This window comes from Bos indicus, chromosome 21, assembly GCF_029378745.1.
Source record: "Bos indicus isolate NIAB-ARS_2022 breed Sahiwal x Tharparkar chromosome 21, NIAB-ARS_B.indTharparkar_mat_pri_1.0, whole genome shotgun sequence".
Classification (NCBI taxonomy): domain Eukaryota; kingdom Metazoa; phylum Chordata; class Mammalia; order Artiodactyla; family Bovidae; genus Bos; species Bos indicus.
Window position 1 is genome coordinate 4,714,075 of NC_091780.1, and position 15,711 is coordinate 4,729,785.

The 15,711-nt window shown below is 40.3% G+C and overlaps 1 protein-coding gene and 1 pseudogene across 2 annotated transcripts in view; one reads left to right on the forward strand and one right to left on the reverse strand.

Moving 5' to 3' along the window:
• Window positions 1–15,711, forward strand: part of GABRG3 (gamma-aminobutyric acid type A receptor subunit gamma3) — an 846,991-nt gene that overhangs the window by 63,242 nt on the left and 768,038 nt on the right. For both annotated transcript variants that reach the window (XM_070774998.1, XM_070774999.1), the window contains exon 3: window positions 7,303–7,370. In XM_070774998.1, coding sequence (XP_070631099.1) covers window positions 7,303–7,370 — 68 coding nt within the window. The remainder of the gene's footprint in view (window positions 1–7,302; window positions 7,371–15,711) is intronic.
• Window positions 13,861–14,991, reverse strand: LOC109575752 (small ribosomal subunit protein eS1-like; annotated as a pseudogene).

The following is a 15,711-nucleotide window of genomic DNA, read 5'->3' on the forward strand; positions in this document are numbered from 1 at the left end:
AACTACTATTTACTTGACAATAGTCCAACCACTCACTCTGAGCCCCCTTCATAAATTGGGTTCTGCCATCGGCTCCTCTTTGATACGGGGGGAGTAAGGCACAGAGATCTTAAGAAGCTTTTCAAGATTATGGAACTGGTTAGAACAGAGCCACTTTTCAGGCTGATGGCCAGGCAGTGTTCTCCCCTGCCTATTGCCCACGTAGCACAACTGCTCAGCGTTCTTTGGGGTCTCCATTCCTCACCCCTGCTGTTGCCAGTCTGGAGTAGCTCATTAGGATTGCCTTCTGTGGACAGCTACAGTCACTGCACATCACAGTTCTGTCCATGTCAACACTGACCAGCTCTATATTCTGCCTAAATTGTGTCTGTCATTGTCTATTTCTTGCTTATTTCTAAGTGAATATGAACGGTGTGTTCTCCCAATGTCACTTTCAGCTTTTCCACTTTCAGTGAACTAATGTAAGTTCTGATATAACAGATGCCTATTTTCAGCAATGTCTTGTCTTAGATGGTCTCTTATCAGCCTTTTGCCCATCTGACCACTTGAGTCAGCCAGTAATGACTGTCAGTTTCCAAGAGACCTTAAAGAATTAGTCTTCCTGTTGCCGTATTTAATTTCATGTGAACATTTAACATGTAAATTCCAAGTAAATATGATAACTTAAAATCATGATTTTCTATATATAGAGTACATGATACTAGGTATAGAAAACGTTAAGGTCTGCATAAAAACTATTAAACTGATAAATGAATTCAGCTAGGTGGCAGGATATAAGATTAATATACAGAAATCTGTTGCATTTCTTTATACTAACAATGAAACATAGAAAGAGAAATTAAAAAATAATTCTGTTTAAAATTGCACCAATGAAATAACTTCAAGACCTGGAGGAATAAGTCACCCTCCTCCCCACAGATACATCAAAAATTCATCTGCATATGGAGCACCTCCTACAAGACATGTTCAGAACACTGGCAGAAGATCCCAGACTTCCACAAAAGCAAGCCAATCTCCTTAGAATGAGGTAGGGCAAAAGATAAAGATAAAAAAGAGACAATATTCTGAAAGAGTTTCAGAAGGATAGGCATTAGCTCTTCTCTAAATATTTGACAGATTACACCTGTGAAGCCATCTGGCCCTGGGCTTTTGTTTTAGGGGAGATTTTTTTTTTTTAATTACAAATTGTTTTGATTTCAGTGCTTGTAATTGGCTTGTTTATAATTTCCATTTCTTCCTGGTTCAGTTTTGGAAGTTTTAGTTTTTCTAAGAACCTCTCCATTTCTTCCAGGTTGTCCATTTTATTGGCATATTGTTGCCTGTGGTAGTCTCTTATGATCTTTTGTATATCTCCGTTGTCTGTTCCTATCTTTTTTGCATTTCTAATTTTGTTGATTTGATTCTTCTCCCTTTTTTTCTTGATGAGACTGGTTGTTTGTCAATTTTGTTTATCATCTCAGTGAACCAACTTTTAGCTTTATTCATCTTTACTACTGTTTCCTTAATTTATTTCTGCTTTGATCTTCATGATTTCTTTCCTTCTGCTAACTTTGGAGTTTTTTGTTATTCTTTTTGCAGTTGTTTTACGTGTAAAGTTAGGTTGTCTATTTGATGTTTTTCTTGTTTCTTGAGGTAGGATCGTATTGCTATAAACTTCCCTCTTAGAACTGCTTTTGCTGTTTCCCATAGGTTTTGGGTCGTCAGGTATTCATTGTCATTTGTTTCTAGGAATTTTCTTTCCTTTTCTATTTCTTCATTAACCTGTTTGTTATCTATAAAAGTATTTTTTAATCTTCATGTGTTTGTGTTTTTTACAGCTTGTTTTCCTGTTATTGACATCTAGTCTCATAGTGTGGTCAGAAAAAATGCTTTGTATGATTTCAATTTTCTTAAATTTACTGAGGTTTGATTTGTGACACAAGATGTGGTCTATCCTGGAGAATGTCCCATGTGCACTTGAGAAGAAAGTGTATTCTTTGGCATTTGAATGGAATGTTCTATTAGGTCCATCTGGTTTGATATGCCATTTAAGGCTTATGTTTCCCTATTAATTTTCGATTTTGATGATCTGTCCATTGGTGTAAGTGGTGTGTTAATGGAGATTCCTTAAAACAAACAAACAAACAAACAAACTAGGAACAAAGTTATCATATTACCCAGCAATCCCACTACTAGGCATATACCTTGAGGAAGCCAAAGTTGAAAAAGACACATGTACCCCAATGTTCATTGAAGCACTATTTACAGTAGATAGGACATGGAAGCAACCTAGATTGGTCATTGACAGATGAATGGATAAAGAAGCTGTGGTACATATATACAGTGGAATATTACTCAGCCATAAAAAGGAACACATTTGAGTCAGTTCTAATGAGGTAGATGAACCTAGATCCTATTATACAGAGTGAAGTAAGTCAGCAAGAGAAAGACAAATATTGTATATTAATGCATATATATGGAGTCTAGAAAGATGATACTGATGAACCTATTTTCAGGGCAGCAGTGAAGATATAGATGTAGAGAACAGACTTATGGACACAAGGCAGAGGGAGGAAGGAGAGGATGGGACTAATGGGGAGAGTAGCATGGAAACATATACACTGCCATATGTAAATAGATAGCCAGTGGGAACTTGCTGTATGCCTCAAGTAACTCAAACTGGGGCTCTGTAATGACCTAGAGATGTGGGATGGGGTGGAAGGGGGGAGGGAGGTTCACAAGGGAGGGAACATATATATACCTATGGCTGATTCATGTTGATGTATGGCAGAAACCAACACAATATTGTAAAGCAGTTATCCTTCAAATAAAATAAAATATGTTTTTATAAAAAAGGGGAAAAGAGGGGAAAAGAAGAGACAGAGTCTTTCAGGATGAGAACCTGTGCCCTGGGGAGGGAGTTGTGGAGAAGGAGGAAAAGTTTCCATACACTGGGAAAGCCCCTCACAGGTAAGGACAGGAGGGAGCTTTGGAACCTCAGAGGGGAGCACAACAGTGATTTCCCCAAAGGCAAAATGGAGAGAATTCATCACAGACCTCATTGCTGAACAGCATTTCCTAGCTGAGAAGCAGCTCAGATGCTTGAACCCATGGCAGAAGTTAGGGGCAGGGTGCCAAGGCTCACGCTCAGGTGTCAGACCCCAGGGAGAAGACCAGAATTGGTTGCTTTGAGGATCCTTTAACGGGGCTAGTATGATACAGCTGAGGGAGTCCAGAGAAAAGACTGGGCATCCCAGACAGACAAGATAACATTGTCGACAGGACACTCTAACTCCTTGCATTCAAAGATGGTGGCTGTGTGCCCCAGAAACTGCCAAAACCTGCAAAATCAGTAGGAGCACCAGTGGTGGAATTAGACCTGACTGTAGTTTAGTGTCCCAGAGTGGGAAGCATAAGCCACTGCTGCTGCTAAGTCGCTTCAGTCATGTCTGACTCTGTGCGACCCCATAGACGGCAGCCCACCAGGCTGCCCCGACCCTGGGATTCTCCAGGCAAGAACACTGGAGTGGGTTGCCATTTCCTTCTCCATGAGAAGGTTCAGGATTGGGCAAAGAACAGCAACCAAACAAAAATCTGCATTAGTATTGTGGCAGAGGCAAGTAGAAAGTATAGTCCCTGTAATTCCTCTTTGGGTGCCGTCAGTCTTTCGAGGAAACAAATGTGGTTGACTCTTAGCAAAACTTACCCTAGGCAGCTCTGCAGTGTTCATTTATGTTGCACAGGTTATGAGAATGATTCTTCTCAAATATACAAATTCTGAGTTTTTAGGAAATAGTGATTTCCAAATAGAATTGCATGACAGAATTTCCAAATAGATTTCCAAGATAGAAATGAAATGAAAACTTGAAAGCAAATTCATTTTTGAACTAAATGCAGAGGACTCAACTCCATCAGTCCTATTTTATGCTCTTCTTCAATAGAATCTGTTCCTTTTCACTCAGAAACTTGCCATCCCTTCTCCCCTCATTCCTGACTTTCTTGCATCTGTGTAACCCTTCATCCTTCTCCCAACTACCCAGAGCTTAATGTTTTTAAAAAATTTCTGGTAAAATGCACATAAATTTGCGATTTTAACCACTTTCAAGTGTGCAGCTCGGTGGTATTTAGTACATTCAGATTATTGTGCAACTATGACCACCATCCATCTCTAGAGCTCTTCATTTTGTGTAGCTGAAACTGTAGCCTTTAAGCACTGACTTTGCATTGTCTCTGCCTTCCAGCTCTTGGCAGCCCCCATTCTCCCTCCTACCTCTGTGAGTTTGACTACTGTAGTTGCCTCATATAAGTGGAAGCACAGTGTGTCTGTGATTGGCTAATTTATGTTTTTTAAAAATTTAAATAGCAGTCATCATAATGGATACGAAGCTGTTTTGATTTGCCTTTCCCCAGTGACTAATAATGTTAAGTATATTTTCATGTGCCTATTGGTCATTGTTTGTCTCTTTTGCCTTAAGTCCTTTACCCATTTTTAAGTCAGGTTCTTTTGCTTATTTGTTGTTGAGTTTTGGGAGTCTTTTTTATTTTTTGGATATCAAACTTACAACATACATGATTTCCAGATGTTTTTTCCCATTATACAGGTTGCCTGTCCACTGTGTTGGGCTTCCTATGTGACTCAGTGGTAAAGAATCTGCCTGCCAATGCAGGAAATGCAGTTTTGATCCCTGGGTCGGGAAGGTCTCCTGGAGAGGGAAATGGCAAACCACTCTAATATTCTTGTCTGGGAAATACCATGAATAAAGGAGCTTGGCAGACTACAATCCATGGACCACAGAAGAGTCAGACATGACTTAGCAAACAAACAACAACAACAACAGCAATCCAATATGTTAATTGTGTCCTTTGATGCAAAAAAATATAAACTGAACTTTTTAATCTTGATGTAGTCCAGTTTATCTTTTTCTTTTATTGCCTGTGCTTTTGGTGTCATATTTAAGAAATCATTACCAAATTCAGTGTCATTAAGCTTTTCTCCTGTGTTTTCTTCAAAGAATTTTGTAGTTTCAAACCATCCTTTTGGTTTCTGATCCATTTTGAGTTAATTTTTCTATATTGTGTAAGGGTTCGACTTCATTTTTTTGCTTGTGGGTATCCAGTTTACATAACACCATTTGTTGTAAATACTTTTTCCCCACTGAATGGTCTTGACATGCTGTTGAAAATCATTTATTATGGCTTAATCTCTAGTCCTTGAGTTGTAAATCTTGAGCCTCCTGTGGCCGCCCTGTTTCCTGAGTACCACTGTCAGGGCCACATTCCTAGATTCTTCTTACTTTAGCATGACACTGCTTAAAGGAGAAGTTGCTTAAAACAGCTTTTCTCCCAGGTTTTGTGTGTGTGTGTGTGTTTTCCAAACTCTTCTCTTAAAACCTTTATTATACTATTGCACTTAATACTTATTTGATACTTCCCGCTTCAAGTTGTTAAGGCTTTACATCTGTAGATCCTTTTTATTTAATAAGATTAAAAGCTCTGGAAACCTAAAGTCTGGTAAATACCATGAAACAACCAGAAAAAATCTCTTGCAAAAAGTAGGTCCTCAACTGACTGACTTAACACAACCTTTGTATAACATTAATAAGGTTATGCAGCATTTGGAGACAGAATATTTGCTGAATCCAATTAAGTTGAAGAAAGATGCTACTTGCTGTTCAAAGTAGTTAGCAAAGCTCAGTTTAAAATGCTGAACAGTCCTTTAACAAAATTTAAACACTATGTGCATAGTTCATAGAATCATATTGGGGTGTTTTCCAAAATGCCAACAGCTCTGAAGCTAACATGACTTGGTTGTGCTGACAGAATAGTTGACTCCAGTTTATTATCATTATTTTTATTTTCATGAAGGTCTGAATAACATGGCTCAGGCTGCAGACTGCTGGGTATGTAATTGAACAACAGACTTGAGCTGACAGGTGCCACTCATCAATGATTACTTATTTAGCAAAACTGGAGGAAGCTTATTGTAATAATTGCTGATACAAACACTCTTGTTTCCGTAGAAATACCTTGCTTATATGCAGAGGTTCAGGAGTCTTATTTATGTTCCTCCAGGCCAGAAATGGAGAAGGCAATGGCAACCCACTTCAGTACTCTTGCCTGGAAAATCCCATGGACGGAGGAGCCTGGTAGGCTGCAGTCCATGGGGTCATGAAGAGTCAGACACGACTGAACGACTTCACTTTCACTTTTCACTTTCATGCATTGGAGAAGGAAATGGCAACCCACTCCAGTGTTCTTGCCTGGAGAATTCCAGGGATGGGGGAGCCTGGTGGGCTGCCGTCTATGGGGTGGCACAGAGTCAGACACGACTGAAGCGACTTAGCAGCAGCAGCAGCAGCAGAGCAGAAATACTCTGAAATTGGTGTTCTTCTCCCCGTACCAATCAGTTGCTTAGTGCTGGGGAAAGGAAGCCACCTCCTTTCTGGTGGCACAGACCCCTGACTTGGAGTTTGTTTCGGGAATCTCATTACTGGTCTTTCAAGTTCCATTTCTGCCAAGGAGAGGGGAACTGATTTTCTTTAAGGTTAAATGAGCTAATTTTACCTCTGATGCACAGTTAGATATTACAGTTTTTTGTTGTATGAATTTTACTACCTCATAGTTGGAATGGTAATTCCTTGATTTACTGAAGTGTTATTCTTTTCTGAGTTGCAGAATTTGAAATCTGTGATATGCGTATGTGTCTTTACGTAATAATGATAACAATGAACATTTCTTAATCTCTTTTGGTATATGTATTCTCCAGATCTTTGCTTTGAGTTCCACCAAAGTAATGGATAAATAACTTGAATTGTCCCTGATATTACTCATTGTGTGGGTGTGTATTAGTTGCTCAGTCATGTCTGACTCTTGGTGACTCCATGGACTATAGCCCACCGGGCTTCTCTGTCCATGGAATTCTCCAGGCAAGAATACTGGAGTCGGTTCCCATTTCCTTCTCCAATATTACTCATTACTTAGGTTTGATTTCATAGCATAACTTTGACATTTCTTATGTGATGTCTTATATTTAACCTTTTTATGTTTTCTCTGTCGTATAATCAGCTAAACAAAGACTTTTAGAGTATCATAGTCATCTGTCACTGGCAACTTGCAGTGTATAAATATCCTGTTTTTTCACAATTAAATTTACTAAATGTAAGAATCCTTCATCATTTAGAAATTGTAACTGCCATGCAGGTCCCAAAGAAAAATCCACCACTTTTCCGTATGCTGTTGAGCTGTCAGTGTGTGACTCAGAGGAAGTTGAGGCGCGCTTTCTGGCACAGAGTATTAACTAACATACCTGTGTTTTCTCCACAGTAAAACCCACTGTAATTGATGTTGACATCTATGTTAACAGCATTGGTCCTGTGTCATCGATAAACATGGTAAGAAGCTTCTTTTCTGATCTGACGGTCTTTGTATCAGTTCTTGCTTACGCTCTTATTGTGGATTTCTGTTTGAGATCTATCATGCAAGTTTAAGTTCACAATTGACTTCTTAAATATGTAGCATTTATTGAAAGTTTAAACACTGAAAGTGGTAAAACTCAAGGAATAGAGATTGTGACATCAGTAGTGATTAAAAAGTATCTCATCCTATGTTTTTCTCTGGATATATGCCCAGGAATGGAACTGCAGGGTCTTATGATAGCTCTATGTTTAGTTTTTTAAGGAACCTCGATACTGTTCTCCATAGTGGCTGTACCAGTTTACATTCCCATCCACAGGAGGAGGAGTCTCTTCTCTCCACACTCTCTCCAGATTTACTGTTTGTGGATTTTTTGACGATGGCCGTTCTGGCTGGTGAGAGGTCACACCTCATTGTGGTTTTGATTTGTAGTTCTCTAATAACTAGTGATGTTGAACATCTTTTCATGTACCTCTTGGCCATCTGTATGTCTTCTTTGGAGAAATGTCTGTTTAGATCTTCTGCCCATTTTTTGAGTGGGTTGTTTGTTTTGATGCTGTAAGTGTCATGAGCTGTTTGTAAATTTTGGAGACTGATCCTTTATTAGTAACATCATTCACAAATATTTTCTCCCAATTTGTGGGTTGTCTTTTGGTTTTGTTTATTGTTTCCTTTGCTGTGCAAATCTTTTGAGTTTAAGTAGGTCCCATTTAAAATTTTTGTTTGTATTTCCATTATTCTGGGAGATGGATCAAAAAAAATATGTTGCTGTGGTTTATGTCACAGAGCGTTCTGCCTGTGTTCTCCTCTAGCAGTTGTATGGAGTCTAGTCTCACATTTAGGTCTTTAATCCATTGGAGCTTATTTTTGTGTATGGAGTTAAAGAATGATCTATTTTCACTTTTTTACATGTGGCTTTCCAGTTTCCCCAGAACCATTTGTTGAAGAGACTGTCTTTTCACCATTGTGTAGTCTTGCCTCCTTTGTCATAGGTTAATGGACCATTAGTGCATGGTATTATTTTAGGGTTTTCTATCCTATTCCATTGAAATGTTTCCATTTTTGTACCAGAACCGTATTGTCCACCCGCATCTTGTCCACGCGTTGTTTACTGTGTGTAAATTTCCAGGTGATGTTATGTGCAGTTGTGCAGTCATTGGCTATGTCTGACCTCATTAAAACTAGGGATGAATATAAATGACAGTTTTTAAATTTTAGTTCATTTTTTCAAGGACCAAAAGACCTGCCTTTCAGTGTTTCTCAGGAAAGAATCTGAGAATACTCAGCTTATACTTCTGTCTTCCTGGGGGTAAATAAACAGGAAAAAGAAAATATGGGGTCAAGTACATGTGTGATTTCCCTGAATAAAATTTTAGTATATTTTCACATACTTATAAGCAAAAAGGCTCCAGAAGTAACTGTTTATAGTGTAGAAGTCCTTTCCTGTACAGAGTGCTTGGCTCTTAGGAAGGTGCTGGAATGTTGGAATTCACTAGTGTCAGGGTCCCCTCACAGGCACCGTGGGCCAGAGCGGGCCTCCCTGACCAGAGTGTGCAGATTCTAGGAGCAGGCCCTTGCTCTGCAGGCCAGTGACCTAATGCTGGGCTCGTCCTGTGCTTCCCTGCTGCACAGTGGCTCCTGGATTCAGGGGATGCATGATGCTGAAGGGGGATTGCATAATGCCAGCTTAAGAAGCCTTCCTTTCATTGCAGAGTTCTGTGGATGGAAATAATCCTTCCAAAATTCATAGCAAAATTGTTTCTTTTCATTGCCCGGTATTAAAAGTGCTCATCTTTTCTCTGATGATAGAAAGGTTCCATGTGGGGCTGAAATTCTATTTATGGGTCACTCACTTAAAAAAAATCCCCTATGTCATCCACACAGTGGAGATGGACCACTAACAAAGAGGGGAAATGAATAAAAGAAGATTCACCCTACACAGATCGTGAAAGGTAAACTGTGACTGCAAACTGTGCCTTTCCCTGATTCAGTAGTCAGTCTCTCAGGGTTTCCTGTTCCGGAATTGTATTTACTTGTATTAGTTCCGTAATGCTTTATTCAGACACTGCTTTATGTGTAACGCTAAAACAGAATGCCTCCAAAGATACATAGTTGTAAAACTGTTTTAGGAACAGTTGCTTGTATTTGCATATCTAGGGATTTTCATGAACTCCTGCCACCTTGAGATCTACTTTGTGCCCGGAATCAGTCTTTGCTGCTGGAATTGATAGACTTTTCTTTGTGAAAATCATAGGCTGCAGAGGAGGCTAAAAATAAGTGACAGGGCTCTGCTAACGGCCAGCACCCCCTTGGAAGGCCCACTGCAGGTGGGTTAGATTTCTCTGATGAGGGCTTTTCTGCCTGAGGTGAAGCTGCTATGCGGGGCTCGGACAGGTGGACAGGTGGGAAGTCGGCAGGAAAAAGCAGGATGGCAGATACGTGACGTGACTGGGGACCAACTGACTTGATGTTTGAAGCCATGGGGTGCGTGGGCTAGGAAACTGTGGGGACTGAGACTCGGAGGCCGTGCGTGCTGAGAGCTTCAGCCTTCCCTCAGCTTTCCCTCAGCTCTGCCCTGGACAGACTCTGCGCTGGGGAGCGTGTGGACACTCCCGTTTGAGTAAGTGCAGGTCTGACTTCACGAGAGATTAGCTCAAATCCAGATTCGTGAACAAGCCATCCTGATGCCCAGGGGGTCAGAGCAAAGACAGATTCACTTTCCTGAAGGAGGGAATGTGCAAAACCCCTGAGGGAGGTTTCAGAGGCCTCGGGAGGCAAGGGCTTCCTTTTTTTAAATTTAGATTTTTAGTTGTGAAAAGACATTTTTAGGTTCACATCAAAGTTGAGAGGAAGGTGCAGAGATTCCCTATATTCTCCCTGCCTCCATTCATGCATGGCCTCCCCAACTGTGAAAACATTTGTTACAATCAGTAAACCCACATTGATACGTCATCATCACCCAGAGCCCACGGTTTACATTAGGAGTCCCTCCTGATGTTGTACATCTGTGAGTTTGGACAAATCTGTAACAACATGTTGCAACCATCACAGTATCATGCAGAGTAATTCCACTGCCCTAAACATTCTCTCTGCATCTGCTTCCTGAAGGTTGAGTACTTCCAGCCTTTGTTTTCCTAGCTCTATGCTTAGAAGTCAGAATGACAGAGGGCTTCTTCTCACATTGCCACGTACATCACATTTACCCACTGTATCTATGAAAGCAAATGATACAGTTTCAAAAGTATTGTAAAAAGTATTGTAAAGTGCTTTAATGTGGACCTCATGAAAAAGAAAAGCAATTTAAAAGTAGTGAACTGACTGTTGAAGTGGGAATTGGGGATTGAGTCAGCAATAATAATAGAAAAAAGAATATGAGAGAGACCAAAACAAATTAAAAAACACATTGTGGGAGAACGGCACAATTTAGAGATGTGTACAGGATTTAACGATGGACATTTTTATTACAGTTTTGACCATAGCTAAAGCCTGATAAATTTATGACTTCCTCTAACTATTCATTTAACACTCAAGGAAAGAGAGAAAACGATTTCTTCCTCTTCTTCTTCTTTTCCTTCCCGCTTTTCTGCTTCTTTTATTGATATTATTCATATTGAAGTTCCAGTCTCAGACATTCTCCTCCCTGCTAAATAAAATGAAGTTGCATTCAGTCACTTCCTTAACAGAGTGTTTTCCATTGTCTTGTCTCTCCTGAAGTTGTTTATGCTTTTTCTAGTTACAGAGATTAGAAGCGATTCAGATGGGTTGAAGAGAACCTTTTTCTATTTTTCTGTAAGCTTCAATCACATCCTCTGTCTTTGTCTTTGTGGCAATTTTAGCATATCTAAATGTGCACAGTTCCTCATAGAATTACCCATGATTTGTTTCAAATAAATCATTTCAAAATTTGTTTCAATTGTTTCCTTGTATGGAAGCTGCATATAAGGGAGCTTGAGAGTTTATTTTTGAGAATATTTACCATAAGAGACCTTACTGGAATGGAACAAAGAAAACTGCTGTTTTGATGCCTCCTCCGTGCTATCAGCCTGTCTTGTGTGATCTTCTGTGAGGTCACGGTAGAGAAGATACTGCCTTTCACACTTATTTGTGAGGAGGAGCTGGAGCTGACCGGATGGAGACCCTGGAGCAGTGTTTCTGACTCCAGCCCACTCTGTCTGTGGTCATCAGAACATACAGCAGCGACACCTACAGAGCTACAGCTCGGGCTTGAAACTTGAGATGGAAAGGGCTCAAGGGTGAGTCTGATGCTGGGATGATTTTCCTTTTATTAAAAATACTAATAGACTTTGTTTTTAGAGCAGTTTAAAATTCTTCCCAGCTCACTGAGATATAGTTTATGTATAATATTACATAAGTTTAAGGTGATTGTGTGTATATATGTATTGTAGAATAATTGAAACAGTAACATTAGTTCATACTTTCATTGCCGCACGTGATCATTTTTTTGGTGTGGGTGATAAAAGTTTTAAGATCTACTCATTTAGAAACTATTAAGTGTATAATAACCATATTGTTAACTGTAGTCACTGTGCTATATATTCTATCCCTGGGACTCACTTATCTTAATTCTGGAAATTTATACACTTCAACCAACATTTACCCATAAGTACCCCCTGCCATCCCTGGAAACAATGGATCTGCTCTGTTTTTATGATTTCTGGTTTAAAAGATTCTACATATAAGATCATAGAGTATTTGTCTTACTCTGACTTATTTCATGTGGCATAATTTTAAATGAGATGGCTGGATGGCATCACTGACTGGATGGACATGGGTTTGGGTGGACTCCAGGAGTTGGTGATGGATAGGGAGGTCTGGTGTGCTGTGGTTCATGCGGTCGCAAAGAGTCGGACATGGCGGAGTGACTGAACAGAACTGAACTGAATTTTTTTTTTTTTTTAATTCTGAGACAGTTTATTTAAAACCAAGAAATCGAGTAAGACTATTTTTAGAAAGAATATTGGTAAACATAAAAGGCCTAGGGCTCTTCAACACTGAGGCCTGAAACAAACTAGTAAATAGTAGCTAGCAACCTGGGAGGAAGACTTTGAGGTCCAATTCCAGAATACAGTTAAGAAACACAGGAGAAAAGCAACTGTCAATTATCACTGTTACAGAAGTAAAATGAAAGCTAAGGATGAACCACTGGCTTAGCAATGACATCTGTTAATTCTAACAGCAACAGCTTCCTTAACAGTGGAGTGTAAAAAAAAGTGTGAAAGAGAAAAAAGCCCAACTGCGATAGATTCAAGCAAAAGTAAAATTACGTGCAAGAAATATGGCTAACTCTTTTGAGCTTTGCTATAAGCTTGAATAGGGGTGTATCTGGAAGGGCAGAGGACTTACTTGTATGCTGAGACTGGCAGAGGAATAATGAAAAAGGTGAGAACTGATGGAGCCAAGAACAGAGGGTAGAATCTGATGCTTCTATGTCTGACTCTGCGCCCCCACGGACTGCAGCACACCAAGCATCTCTGTCCTTCACTATCTTCCAGAGTTTGCAGATTCATGTCCATTGAGTCAGTGACGGTATCTATCTCATCCGCTGCCACCCCCTTTCTCCTTTTGCCCTCAGTCTTTCCCAGCATGAGGCAGGGTGCAAATAACAGGAAATTCTGAGGTTCTTACTCTCAAGAAGCAAGGCCATCAGCTGAACTGAGAATGAAAAATTAGAGATTTGAGCGGAGAAGGTATAGAACAGAATGGGTGAGTGACTAGGAAACACTGGATGGCAGACGAATGCCCACTTAATAGGAGACCAATAACCTGTTTCTCTACTTGTCTAGCCAACTTCAGCTCGACCATTAACGTTTTCAGCGGGGGGGGGGGGGGGGGGGGGGGGATTTACCTCTAGAGAACAGAAGACAGCATTTATATTTTTAAAAGACAAACCCACAAAAACCTAAATGGCAATATGCTCTTTTCTTTCCACTGCGGGATTTAGGACAGTGGTTCACAAAGTATGGTTCCTTGTCACCAGAGTCACCTGAAAATTTGCAAACTGCAGACTTGCAGACTTCATCCTAGATCTACATCAGAAATTCTGGGAGCAAGGCCCTGCAATGTTTTAATAAGCCTTTCAGAGATTTGAGAACCACCTTGGCTTCCGTGGTGGCTCAGATGGAAAAGACTCTGTCTCCAGTGCAGGAGACCTGGGCTCAGTCCCTGGGTTGGGATTATCCCTAAAGGCTATGGCAACCTATTCCAGTATTCTTGCCAAAGAGTCAGATACGACTGAGTGACTTTGCGTTCAAAACTTCAACCATGTAAAGAAAGGGTTTCCTTTTATTCACCATCTATAATACTTTCAGACCATTACTGCTTAAAATAGATCTTAGCCTTTCTTGGCTACTTAGTAACTAAATAAAATACACACAAAAGGTAAGAAAATTTCACCACAAATCAGAACATCTTAAAAAAGCTGTCAGGTTATTTAAAAAGAATGATCAGGGAAAAAAATACCACAATTAAGATCTTTTATTTGTCACCATTAAGAGTCTGCATTTTAAACCGATTCTTGGACTGGTGGCTCGTATCCATCAGCTCGTTCAACTTTAGCACCTGTCTCATCCCCGGTAGCTTTTCCAGAACTACTACCTTCACCATGTAGCTCCATGAGTTTTCCCAATTCAAATTTGGGCTTCTTCAGCATTTTTACTTTTCTAACGAAGACATCATGGAGCAGATAAATAGATTGGCAAGCCTTTTCTATGTCTTTTCCCATGCTATCTGGAATCAATTTATTGACCACCTCTTTAAAGTCATTTGTCTGCACCTCTCAGGTCATGATTTCCATCATCTTCTTGCAGATCTGGTGCACCTGCTGGTGCTGGGCGTAAGAAGTCTTCTGAATCTGATTGTTGTGCTTTTTAGTAAAACCCACACTGAACAGACGAAGCAAGTAACCATCGGTAGTCTTGACATCAATGTGAGCTTCAGTCATGGTCTGCCATCTTTTGACCATGGAGCACATTTTGTCACGGGTAAGATCCATACCCAGAGAAGGCAATGGCACCCCACTCCAGTGCTCTTGCCTGGAAAACGCCATGGATGGAGGAGCCTGGAAGGCTGCAGTCCATGGGGTCGCTGAGGGACGGACACGACTGAGCGACTTCACTTTCACCTTTCACTTTCACGCATTGGAGAAGGAAATGGCAACCCATTCCAGTGTTCTTGCCTGGAGAATCCCAGGGACGGGGGAGCCTGGTGGGCTGCTGTCTGTGGGGTCACACAGAGTCAGACACGACTGAAGTGACTTAGCAGCAGCAGATCCATACCATGAAAATTAGTCAGGCAGTTTTTGCCCTGAACATCCTCAGTAATTAGCTTGAATTTTCTAAATGCTACTTCATCATTCTGCAGATCAGCAAGACTCATTTCAAAAACACGACCTTTGAGGCCATCAGATGTGATTTTGGTTCCTTGAGTTCTCGTGACCAGTGTTTTCCCACTATTCCTTATATTGAACATAGCTGGTGCTCTCACATCATACCGATCTTTTTTAGAAAATGGGTCAACCACTTTCTTCTTGGCTCCCTATTTGCCTCCTTTCATAAGGCACTTGTTCTTGCTGACCGCCATGGTGCTGCTCAGAGAGCCAAAAGGGGTAAATTTTAAATTTACAAAAAACCGAGTGGGAATCACAGAGAGTTCTCATATACTTCTACATGCACATACACAAACACACATTTTCCTCATATTATTATCTTGCCATTACTGTGGTGCATTTTGTTGTGAGTGATGAATGGATATTGACACATTATTATTATGTGAAGCTCATAGTTTACATGAGGGTTCACTTTGGTGGTGTTCCTTCTTTGGATTTTCACAAATGTATGATGACATGTATAATGTACTCACCATAACTGTATTGTATAGAGTATTTTCACTGCCCTGAATATCCTCTGTTCATCACTACCCTCCATTTCTTTAAATATTGCTTCAGTAACCTTCTATTTCTCTCTTTTCATGTTCTAGGGCTCCAGTCCTGTGACCATTAAGGATTTCTCCCAAGTCCCATTTGTCCCTTATGCTTATGGTTTTATTTCCATCCCTTTGATCTCCATGTTTCAATCAGTGGACATATTTCAATCTACCTTCAGTTCACTTGAGTCGCTCAGTCACGTCCAACTCTTTGTAACCTCATGGACTTCAGCACGGCAGCCTTCCCTGTCCTTCACCAACTCCTGGAGCTTACTCAAACTTATGTTAATTGAGTCGGTGATGCCAAACAACCATCTCATCCTCTGTCGTCCCCTTCTCCTGGTGCCTTCAGTTTTTCCCAGCATCAAAGTCTTTTCA